This window comes from Vanellus vanellus (genome assembly GCF_965231255.1).
Source record: "Vanellus vanellus genome assembly, chromosome: 4".
NCBI lineage: Eukaryota > Metazoa > Chordata > Aves > Charadriiformes > Charadriidae > Vanellus > Vanellus vanellus.
Genome location: NC_138909.1, coordinates 62134184 through 62147076, shown reverse-complemented (window position 1 = coordinate 62147076; position 12893 = coordinate 62134184). Strand labels below are relative to the sequence as shown.

The window sequence follows — 12893 nt, the reverse complement described above, 5'->3', positions numbered from 1 at the left end:
CATTATTTAAAGAGTATGTCTGCTTTTTGCACTGCTTTTACCATTTTGTTCTTTAATGAACAATGAAAGTTTCGAAGCATAACTCCTGCGGGAAATACATTAAAACCTGTCTCTACTATTTAGCTGGAAGAAAACTACTCATTAATGAAATCAGTAAGAATGTTTTGTATAATATACTAATGAGTGAATATGAACATGTTTCTGTTTTTCAGTGACGTGTTAGCTTTTTATGGAAAAAAAAAAAAAAAGAACCCTTAACTTTCTTAGGCTGAAGAAACTAGAGAACTGAAATAATTAATTTTTCATTTATGCCACAGAAATCATTAATGTTTAGAAATAGATATATTTTCACACATTTTTAAAAGTATAGATTTTTTTTTCCAGCCTGGATAATGGTAACCATAGGTGTGAAGAAAAAAATTAAAAACCTGCAAATGACTCATGACTGCTATAGTATTTTAATCAGCATAGTTGGCACATTGTAAGGAAGTTTATGGGAATCTGTTTTTGGATTATTTATATCTATAAGAAACTACAGAAAAAGAGTGTGAGGAGACTGTTACACTGAAACTTTTCATTAAATGAAAGACAAGACCACGCTGCAGTCTTCTGTACTCTCACGGAATCATTAAAACACAAGAAAAATGTTTATTACTAAGGCTATGCCAAACATTGTGCCCAGCATCACATTGTCTGGCCTTTATCTCTATCCTCACATTCATTATGTGTATTCATTTAGCTTCTAGAACAGCTTGTACATGTCTCTCCAGGTAGCCAGTTGTTTCACAAATGGATGCTTAGAGAGCTCATTTCCAGTTAAGTCCCTTTCTGTCTAAACAATAGCCCATTTAAATCCCATATAACTCCTGGCATATAAAACACAAGTGACTTTTCAATAATATCTATTCTCAGGTGACTCTTTTGTCAATTTAGGATAAGCACCTAGCGTTGACTTGCAGTTGACAAAAAAACATTCAGCTGCATATCTACAGCATGACATTGTTATAGGGACTTTAGCAACTATATAAAGAATATAAAAGATAAATCTCTTAAAACATGATGGAAAGGCTTTAAAAACCTTGCAAAATAAACCCTGGATGTTCTTATGCAGAATTATAGTGGGACTCAAGAAGTTTGCCACACCTTCCCTAGATTAGGAAGACAGCTTCTTAAACCTGGACCAGCTTTATTCCTATTTCAAGACTAGCCCTCAGCATGTCAGAAACAGTCTTTTTAAGAAGAGAACTGAAAGGTTCTTATAATCCTGTGAGTTCAGATACTGCCCCTTTCAAACTATTATCAAACAACATCATAATGTTAGTGTAAAGTTGTGTCAGTTAGTTTTTTTTGTCAATAGCATGTAGATTGGAAGTTTTCACCACGAAGGTAGTGGTCTATGAGTCATCTCTGATAACCTATGAAAAAAAGTGAAAGAGAAATACTTTATAGCTCGTCCGCAAGCCAGCACGCAATGGACATTCTGAGATAAGACTATGGGTAACACTGAAATCATCTTCTAAGATGAGTGCCAACAGCAACATCTCTTTGACAGGAGAAAAGACAAGATCCTACAATTTTGTCAAGATTTATTCAAATAGTTTATAAATTTTCATTATATCTATTTAAAGGTTGTTAATTTTTTGTTCAGCTGAACTATATCTCCTGATGCCAGATTTCTCCCAAGCAGCTGAAAGTTATTATTACTGCATTGCAGCAGAACAAAAATATGTGAAGATGTAAGCATGATACAGTTTTAATGGAGTGGTCTAATATGGTGTTCTTATGAAAATTGAACCTAATAAAATTTTATTTTAAGAATGCAGATCCCACACTGATGAAATAAAATATATATCTTCAGCATTATAGAAGTAACATTTATGCATGTTTGTTTTCTCTCAAGTTACATTTCTATAGCTGGTATAAATCTTAAGCCAGAATAAGGCAGTGGTTTGATTAAATTAGTCTGGAGTACTACATAAGCTATGTTTAATGCTGGTAATACTTAAAACCAGATGCACACATTCATATTTTTTTCAGATATATGGCTGCCACCCCATATAAAAAATACAAACTGTAAGTTTCTTTAGATATTTTATTGAACTTTCACATTTAAAACTCTACCTGGAAAAAAATGCATTGCTATATTGCATTCCTTTAGGGCTGGACTCAGCTGTAAGCCTTGAATGTGTACACCCACATTCTTACTCACCTAATTATGAGGTCACTAAAATACTCATGTTCCCCACTTAGGCCGCTCACCGTGAATAATCATGTTGCCCTGAAGGAACTGTTATATGTTACTCAAAGTAAGGTGTACTTTGAATATGCAACATCGATCTCACACTTTCCAAAGCACAACTTCACGGTAAAAGGAGAACACTAAGAATCCCAGTCTGATACAGTGAATGCGCATCCAGTAACTAACCAGGGAAAATTTCCAGTATTCTGGAGTCACTGAAGTTGTACAAAATTATTGTCTTTGCTCAGAGAGTCGTAGAAAAAGAAAAGTCTTTCTGAATGTGTCATGCATGCCCTTGCAGATTGTTGGCTTTCTAGTGTATTGCTATTTGTACCGATGTGATAATATCCAGACTGCTGGATCATCACTGCTCTTCCATGTTCTGTGCAGCCACTGAAGCAGACAGACACCCTTTCCCTGTGAGTTCAAAATGAACGTGCCATTTGTCTTTAAAGCTGCAGAAGCTGTTCTTTAAAAGAATGTCATTTAACTTTCTTTTTTTCTGCAAGGGTTATATATTTCGACATCCTCTATTTCTTGTTGAGCTTTACTTCTCTGTCTCTTGTATTCTGCAGACACTGTAGAAGATGAAATGGAAATGGCCACAGTGCGACACAGACCTGAGGCTCTTGAATTGCTGGAAGCACAGAGTAAATTCACAAAGAAGGAACTTCAGATCCTATATAGAGGTTTCAAGAACGTAAGCAATTCCTTTTTAAATTTACCATGCATTTACAGGATAGGACACTGCAATCTCCACGGTATAAGAATGACTGGCTCATGGGATTCAGTAGCTAAATCCTGCATGTCTGGTCAGGTGAGGAAACAAACACTCTGCAACAATTCATCTGTTGAATGACCAAAAGATGCAGACAAATTAGAAAGCGTCCAGAAGAGAATAATTATAACTTAGTACAGTAGGTCTTCGTTCAAATACAGATTGAAAATTGTGTTGGAGTTGTCTAAAAATGAAATAATGGGAGAGGACATAAGTCCTGAAGAATTTGGTCTGTGAGAAGAAAGATTGTGATTTTTGTGTTCAGAATAGCTAGCACAAGAAGTAAGTGGCACAAATTGCACTAGAGGAATTTTTCATTAGGTGGACAGCAGTAGGTGACTTCTTCAGTCCTTCCTAGCTCCCCAAGTATATAAACTTGTCAGATCCCTTTACTGGGAGTCATGATTTGTGACTTTTTTTTTTTTTTTTACTGATATATGTGCTCTATTGGCAGGTCCAATGTTTTTAGTTGGATCCCCACTGAGGACCCCAGTGCATGAGTGCAGTCCACCTCCTTTTCCAGTGTGTCCTTGGTATTATATGCCATTAACGTTGGATAGAAAATACTTGATATTAAAAGAACTTGAATAATAGCAATTGCTTGCAAATCATGAGTAATGTTAATCTATGTACACATTGTGAGTACTGCAACCATGCAGGTGCTAAGTCTCCTGCTGAACTGGAGGTAAAAACAAATTTAATTACATTTATCACCTTTTATTTAGTTTTTCTTTCACCGTTACAAAAGACCCGCCTTCTTGCCCTTGGCATTTACCACTCAAGTGAAATTGTGTAACAAAGTATAATAAAGCTAAAAGCACAGTGAAACTCAACTATGGAATCAGAGACAATATTTTCAATAGCTTGTACAAAAAGACGTCTTACGTCTTACAGAATTCTTAGATATCATGTATTTTGTCATAAAAGCCAGCCAGGCAAACAGATGTTTTAAAACTATATTTTTATTGAAAGCCTATAATGCAAGTAAAATACAGTCACTTAATGTGTCCTGTCTATATATCATCCTCAGTTCCAGAAGGTATATAATGTTGGCACGTTAGTGATTAACTGTGATTGCTCTTAAAAGCTTCTCATTTCCTCAGGGTACCAGAGAACATTCCCCTGCTAATGACAGTATTCCCTAAGTATTGCAAATCATGAACTAATGTCCCGAATTATCTAAGGCAAAAAGGTACAAACTCTAGTGGATAAAATAAGCCTTCTGTCTGTTTCTCTAAGAATAATTCTTTTTAGAGTCTCAGAGATTAAGGACCTTGATAATTCTTCATAAAGTGAGGTATGGAAAAAGAAAATAGGTTATAAGGAGGTCTTTTAACTGATTATTGGTTTACCATTTTTTGAAAAGATGAATTCCAGCTCTTCATATGCTTTTGTGTTCTAAGATGCAAATTCTACTTACATCAAAGGAATGTCAGTGCTGATACATGGTAATAAATCTTTATTCAGGTGTTTCATTTCCTTATCAATACATGATAATTCAAGACATGTGTGTATAAATATCTTTGACTAGAGCTAATGAGCATGAACTTCAGGGTTTTTTGTCTTTAATATAATTGCAAAATTATCAATTACTTTCAAAAACGCTGTAAAGCATGCCTAGGGCTGGTGACTGTTATAAAAATAAATCAGTATAAAGCAGTAGTCTTTAGCCCAAGCATTCTACTTCAGAAATGAAGGGTTTCAAAAATTTCAGTCGGGTTGGCATTTTTTTTGTTGTTTCTTTATTTATCAGTTTCTACTGTAAAATGCTCTACAGCTCTCTGAGCAGCTTGCCTATGTGCATTAGTTCATCTTTCCTGTCACATGTCTAGCTTTGACCAAATACTGTTTGAGTGGCTTTGGTGGGTACTGATACAGGATGACATTAAAGTGCCTCCCATGGTCTGCGCTTGCCTGTCTTACTATCTCTTCAACAATTTAACTGTATAAAGCAAGATATGTTAAGGCATGAATTTAAGTTGCATTATCTCTGCTGACATTACGCTCCTGTTAGACTAAATTTAGAGTGTCCCACAACACAGTAGCATCAGCCTTGTACTGTGCACTGGCAGGAGCTCAGAAGAGCTGTAGTGCAAACTGTTGTCCTAAAGGCAATGTAGCTAGTATCAGCTGGCATAGTCACCGTGTCTGCTCCAGTTAATTCAACAGAATGATGTCCTATAGATGGAATTTTGCTGCATTTGTATCACCAATGAACTACAGAATAACTATTGTTATGTGATCACTTGATATTTGGAATCAACATGCAGTAATTAAGCTAGTTCAACCATATCAGTTAAACTAGTTACTGCTTGCTAGTTTAGGAGTCAGTGTTGGTTTCAGGCAGCATTTTCATAGAATTATAGAATCATAGAATGGTTTAGGTTGGAAAGCACCTTGAAGATCATCGAGTTCCAACCCCCCTGCCATAGGCAGGGATACCTCCCACCAGACCAAGTTGTCGAAGGCCACATCCAGCCTGGCCTTGAACACCTCCAGGGATGGGGCCTCAACAACTTCACTGGGCAAACTGTTCCAGTGCCTTACCACCCTCAAAGTAAAAAACCTTCTTCCTAATGTTCAATCTGAACCTGCCCTCTTCCAGTTTAAAGCCATTCCCCCTCATCCTATCACTACATGCCCTAGTGAAAAGTCCTTCCCCAGCTCTCCTGTAGGCCCCCTATAGGTACTGGAAGGCCGCAATAAGATCTCCCTGGAGCCTTCTCTTCTCCAGGCTGAACAGCCCCATCTCTTTCAGCCTCTCCTCATAGGAGAGGTGCTCCAGCCCTCGGATCATCCTTGTGTCTCTCCTCTGGACACGCTCCAGCAGGTCCATGTCCTTCTTCTGTTGGGGACTCCAGAGCTGGATGCAGTAGTCCAGGTGGGGTCTCATGAGAGTGGAGTAGAGGGGCAGAATCACCTCCTTTGACCTGCTGGCCACACTTCTTTTGATGCAGCCCAGGGTACGGTTGGCCTTCTGGGCTGTGATCGCACACTGCTGGCTCATGTTGAGCTTCTCGTCAGTCAGCACCCCCACGTCCTTCTCCTCAGGGCTGCTCTCCAGCCATTCCCCGCTGAGCCTGTATTTGTGCTTGGGATTGCCCCGACCCAGATGCAAGACCTTGCACTTGGCCTTGTTGAACTGCATGAGGTTGGCTTGGGCCCACCTCGCAGCCTATCCAGGTCCCTCTGGATGGCATCCCTCCCCTCCAGCGTGTCTACCTCCCCAAACAGCTTGGTATCATCGGCAAACTTGCTGAGGGTGCACTTGACCCCACTGTCCATGTCGCTGGCAAAGAAATCCACAGATCGCCTATCAGTTTACAGAAAGAACAGACAGCAACTCTATTCTTATATAAAGCCTAAAAAAGGCATATTTTCAATAGTTAAACTGTAATACTACCAGATGATGAAGTATTTGTAGTAGCGCAAATATTAATAACCTTAATGAACACAAAACTTTAAGCTTTCAAAAGGATAAAACTCCTTACTTACTATGGTGATGCTAAATATATAAGTTCAAAACTGACATTTCTTTCTGAAGAACTTGTGTATCTTTGTATTATAATAATGCTTAAGGTGTGTCAGAAAGTAATGAATAAGCAAGGCGGAATTTTTTTCTATATATTTTCAACAGCCCTTCTATTAGGCACATTTTTCCCTCTGTCTTTATGCAAGCATGACAGGAAGAAATAAGTCCCAGGCGCGATAAAGAAAAAACAATTGATGAAGCAGAAGAAAAGCAGTACTCGGTCTTTTACCTCAGCATCCCATTTTCAAGAGTGACCAGATGAGGGAAAGAATATAAGAATAAAGTTAAAGTGATAATTTCCCTAACATCCTGTTCTGTCATGTTGCACTCTGCTACTGAAATACTTCCTGTGCTGAAAGTTATAGCTGCATCTTTGTATTTTATATACTTTAACCAAAGTTTCTTCTGTAAACTGTGATAATTAGTTTTTGAACCTACCAGGGTATTTTGACATCTACAGCATACAGTGGGAAATTAGCTCCGTACCTAATTATGCCTTCTGTGAAAACCAATTCATTTCTGTGTCAAACTTGCTGCATTTTGTTTTATATGATATATCTATAGTATTTCTGCTATGAGAAAATGAGTAACCATTACCATTACTTCTCCAAGACATTCACTGTTTTACACACCACTAACACATATCCTACTTAGTCCCTTCTTTTCCTAACCAAAAATGTTTTTACTATATAACCTCTCTGCAGCTGGCTGATTTCCCTGCAGTCTGTCTAGTTCTAGAATGTCTGTTCTGAGACAAGGATGACCAGAACTTCTCACAGTTTACGTCCTGTTATTTATTATTTGTGACTTCAAATGACTTACACATAGTTCTGACTGACTTCAGATGAGAAAGCAGCAAGTACTTCTGTAGTATTGGTGATTACAAAGTTTAATTTATTTTTGTGGCTTTTAATTATACAAAAATAAAAAGGTAAACCTTTAAAGATATTTTCATCAATTTGTTTTTCCAGTGTAGGTGAGTTACACACCAAATCCAGCAAAAAGTAATTCAAGCAGAAGGAGCATAGGGTCTCAGGTAACATCTCTGTGTGTATGTACATATCTGAAAGCTTCAGGAGAGTCTCAGATCACGCTGTGGTATAGCTGATGCTCTAGGAACCAAGAAGTACAGGATAACTGCAGGAAAGGCCCCCAAAGTACTGAAATGCCTACCTTGACAGTGGCTGTTTTGGTAGTAGTCAAGGTCAACATTTAAAATACAAGAGGAGATACAATAAATCAAACATGAAGAGGTGGCATAATCACCTTCAAATGACCTAACAACTATTACAAGTAAAAGCACCAAGGGAGAACTTATGCCTATATTCAGTAATTTAGCCTTTTTAATGCTTCTATGCTATCTTTGAAAAATGAGTTTAACGGAAGTCCTAAGCCCTCCCCAGGCTCAAAAGGTTGTCCCCAGCACTCTGGTTTTACAGTGTTCCTGCACTCTTGTTGATGAATTGTTGCTCAGCTGCCATCACAGTGGGACCTCTCCATTTTGTATTTGGCTTCCTGTCATCCCATTTCTTGTAAATTGAAATTGTGATTGCCGCAGTCATTAACCTTTCAAACCAATGGCTCTGTGGCAGGCCTAGTACAAGTGGTACTTCACAATAAATTGCACAGACTATCAAGCGTGCACTCAACATGTGGTCTGTCTTTCTCTTTTGTCCATTGATAGGTCTCTCACAGTTTTAAAAATGTCCCTGAGCTATGGCACATTTCCATTTTAAAAATACTTAGATAATGCTTTTGCTGCACAAAAGATGCTCCTGTGCTAAACCTAAATGTTAATGATCTTTTAATTTTGGTTGATTATTCTCATAAAAAAATTCTGTCGCACTCTGTGTTGGGAAACTACTAGACTTTCCCAGAAAAGTGAAAGGATTTTTGATGAACATTGATCTTACCCAGCTGTATACCAGAGAAAGTGTAAATTGAAGTCACGCATGCATAAAAATCCTCCCTGGATACAAACTGTAGCTTAAATAGGCAGCTCCATACTTGTGACATTTATTGGGAAAACAACATTTCTAAGGTACCTTTCTTCCCTGTTGCTGTTAGCAAATGAGACAAACAATGACGGTTTGATAATAACTCTGATAATGTTGCAGCTCAAAGATAGGTTCCCCCATCACACTACCCATCCATGTAAGAATACGTTTGTGAATAACTCAAAATATGCTAATTTATTCAAAGATTTTTCCGTTTCAATTATGGTTTGATGGAAGCATTGTATTACTGTATGTTACATTTGTGAGTCTCTCAAAGTTTAATGAAAGCTCGTTTTATAGGTTATAAGGCTCATTTATTGACTGTCTAGAGAATTCGAGTTTTGCATGATAAAATACAACCATTCTCATTGTCCTTTTCTGGAAAAATCCTTCCTCTTGTTTGTTCCTCTGATAGTCTCTTACAGAAGGAGAAAATGCTTGTTTTATGTAATTAAGTATATTTCCAATCTAATGAGGTGGAAATAAGAACACACGGCTCATGTCATGTGGGTTTATCTGTTTGAGGTATATCTCCATACCCAACTGTAAGAATACTCATAGGATATTTTTGATTTTTTGAGTGACTAGACAACCTCCAGAGTTCTCTTCCAGTGAACAGTTCCATCAGTTTGTGATCTGAACTGCCCACGTTCAGATTAGACAAATAATTTAATAAACAAGATTAGCTAATGTTTTTAAAATAAATGCTGTTTCTGTGCTGTGTACAGCATCCCAGTCCCCTCAAAACCTCAATACGATTACAGTGTGAATTTCCACATTCTTAGCTGAAAAGTATCCAGAAATAAATGAAAGCTGCATAAATACCTACTGTGAAAATTCAGGTTGTTTTTTGATGTGGCTTTGCAACTAGGTAATGTTGGCACTCTGACATTAAAATTTCACTGAGACACAGAATCTTATGCCATCATTAGCATTAGCTGACAAGGAAGTCAAATTCAGAGTTTTGGTGCTGATCTTCAAACACCAGTTCTAAACCTCATATGATACGTGCTCATATTATGTACTTAAATCTCTCTCAAATTATCTGTGCTAGGCCCAGGGGCATGGTCTATAAAACTTAAGTTTAGCACCAGCTCTCATTACAATCAGTTTATTCAGAGATAGAGCCTCTGAACTGCAATTAAGAAAGCCTTCAGGATGACAAGGAAGCCACTTATCTATATTGATTTGAATTTCTGTCCCTATCCAAGTCTTTTGGTCTAAATATTGGGCGCCTTCATGAGCTACACTGATTTGCTCAGAATAGATGCCTGAAAGAACGAGGTAGCTTTATCCACATTTGTTTATCAGCTTGGGATTTACAGCATTTTCACATGTAATGAGAGTTTTAAAAAGTGAAAGAAAAATTATAAATTTGATAAAAGTAATTGGGACTTCAAAGAGTAAAATTGAGTTGGTGCACTGAATAAAAATAATTTTCACTGTGTAAATAATTTTTCTCCTCCCGCAAATTTTTGTTTAATGTTGAAGGTGAAGGTTAGGTATAGATACCGTGCATTTTGCAGTATATGCACTAACTTGGGCAAAAACTGAAGCATCTCAATGTAACTTTGAGGGTACTGAATTAAAGTTTTTAGACTGGTTTAACTTTTCTTATACGTTTGTATGCATGATGTTCTAGGAACACTAAATGCATTTGTTTTGCTCATTGTAGTGAGAAATTACTTGTTAAGAAAGGAAGTATGAGAAACGTGTATCAGTGTCCTACACGTGGATTGCTTTTACAGCTATTCTGTTTGCACAGCCTCTGATTTATGACCAACAGAGATGTACAGTTCTGTCCTTCACTTCTGTCTTCAAATACAGTGTCTTACTTAAAATTTATTTAGTACAAACGGAAATTGTGTCCCCTTGCATTATATTTGTCAGACATTAAAAGCTGACCAGGGACATAGTCTTTTGTTTAGAAAAGAGATTGAAAGAATGGGTGATGCAAAGAGTTTGAATACCTCTGTGATGATCCAAGCAGAAATTTTGAAAGTCCATTCCGTTTTCCTTGCTTCCTTACTTAACCTTTTCCATATGTTCTAAAGCATGACAAGGGACGAAGACAACGTAATCCTCTTAGTTTATATCTCTGGAACACCGTGTATTATGAAACAGAAGGTTTTATTCTACAAGAAATAACATTTAGCTTGGATCAGCTATATCTGAATCATCAGTTTGCCCCATCTCACAGAGTTAATAGGACATCTTCAGTTCGTTGTGATCCCATTCGGTTCTACACTGAATCCATGTGGTTTTATTACAATGAATAAATGCAGATTCAAGATTAATACAGGCCAGAAGAGAGAGAAAAAAACAAAAGTGAGCATGACAGACACAGGCACTAGTGCAAGCACACACTGGTCCTCCAAAGCTTGTTCTTGCAGATGGGGTGGCTCAGAACTTAAATATGCTTTTCACCCTCCCCCCCGGGGCCCTAGGACAGCAAGGAAAATTTCATTTCACCAGCAGTCAGTGCAGTTGCTTTTCCCTCAAGATTTGATGGCTGTCTGTACAAGTCCTTGGGTTACACAGCATGTAATCCTAGCAAGAGCAGGATCTTTCCAGATGCAGATTTGCTTTCTGACCAAACAGAGAAGAAGAGAGCCTGGAAGAAAAATATAGGTCAGTTAAAGGTTCCCACCTAGCTCTCCTGGCTAACGCGAAACAACACTAAAACATTTGACCCATGTCCTTCTGTGACTCTGAATATCAAACAAGGGATGGGTTGCTCTACTGGGTAACAGTGCAGGAAACATGTCCCTTGAGCTGAAAATTTTTAGAGAGGTTCTGACCCTTCTGCACAAACAGTGTATGACCCGAAATGCTGTGAACACAGAGGATGTAGATATAAATAAGGACCAACAACTTGTCTTTTCAAATAGATGCAGTGATGACACCTGAACGGGTTGTGCCTCATCCATATAAACCTGTTAAATTTGTAACATAGAAATGCCAATAACGTAGAAAAAAATAAAGGAAGTCTTACCTTACTAGAAAATCAGGTAGTAATAATTCAAACTGAAAATTAACATTTCCCCATGTTAGAAGACTCTTCTGAATTGTTCAGCCTTAATAAACTAAACAATAGAGAACTGCATAATAAAATGCTGGCAAGTAAACCTAGAAGCTGAATACCATGTCTGCTGTCAAGAGACAGATTTCTGTAACTCATCTAGAGACTTTCTGAGACATGTATAAGGTACATAACTCAAACCTCTGCTTTTAAAAATAGTTATTATTTACTAGTTGTGCCTCAATTGTTTTCTCAACTTTAGATGACTGAAGAAACCTTTAAAAAAGCCCCAAACCTTGCCAAACAGAATTTTGTTGTTTCAAAAGCACTAGCATTCATTTACTATGGGCTTAGAGAGAACTTTTTTGTATTTCAAACAAGGCTATGTGAAAATCTTCTAACAAACTGAGCAATAAAGAATGCTTACATTCATTATATGTTTCCTTCAGGAGTTAGTCAAGAAACTTTTTGACTATAAGAGTAAAAATAATTTGGAGGTACAGTTTGACAGACCTAGCGTATAGTTGTCAGTCATCACAAGTTTACAGACCTTAATGTGTTCAGTGGAGATATTCGTTTCAATTAGTCTCACAGTTGCTGGCAGAGATTGAAATCTTCTTTTTGAGAGTTAATAATGAACTCGGTCCCTACACTTCTATTCATCTCATGACTTACTGCTGTTCATGGAGATACTTCATGTCGTGTTCACTAGGGAAAACCTGTCGTCTAGCATCCCAAGGACTGTCTTCATAATAGCGATTGCTTACTTCTGAATTACCTCTGAAAAATGTAGATGCTGAGTTGCTAATTAAGAAGCAGATAAAAAAGGGTGTGATTTTGAGCACCTGGGATAGATAACAGTGCAGAGCACCGAATACCTCTAAAATTCTTCTTTATTCTAAAAAATTCAGTGTTACATTTTGGTAGAATGGTATTGCTCTGTGTGCTTGCCTGTCCCTCCTGTATGAAGCTGGCAGTACCCTGTCCTGAGCTCTGGCGTGCTCTCAGTGTGCCGTCAGTCATGCCAGGCTGACACTTGATGCACAGTAAATGCCTTCTGCTCCGCCAGCCAGCTGCTCAGTGGAGCTCGTCTGCTGGTCGAGCTGTTTTCTACCACAGAGCTTTCATGTGTGTCAGCATGTGAGATCTGAGGAATATAAATGTTTATGTACTGGAATATGAGCAGCAAAATATCTTCTTTGGTTACAGCTCACTGCAGCTACTTTTTGCTGCAATTGGACTAAGCATTACAAAACTTGAGTTATGTGAAATAGTTGGATTTTTGTGTCTGGGAAATCTCTAACACTAGAGAAGTAAAATTTGGT

General features: G+C 37.7%; 1 protein-coding gene across 8 annotated transcripts in view; it reads left to right on the top strand.

Annotated features, from left to right (window-relative positions):
• KCNIP4 (potassium voltage-gated channel interacting protein 4) overlaps positions 1–12893 on the top strand; it is a gene marked incomplete at both ends in the record, with an annotated part of 462294 nt that overhangs the window by 407032 nt on the left and 42369 nt on the right. For 7 of the 8 annotated variants that reach the window (XM_082482845.1, XM_082482840.1, XM_082482844.1 and 4 more), the window contains one exon: positions 2815–2939. In XM_082482845.1, the coding sequence (XP_082338971.1) occupies positions 2815–2939 (125 nt within the window). The remainder of the gene's footprint in view (positions 1–2814; positions 2940–12893) is intronic. The other variant, XM_082482841.1, reaches the window with a different exon arrangement.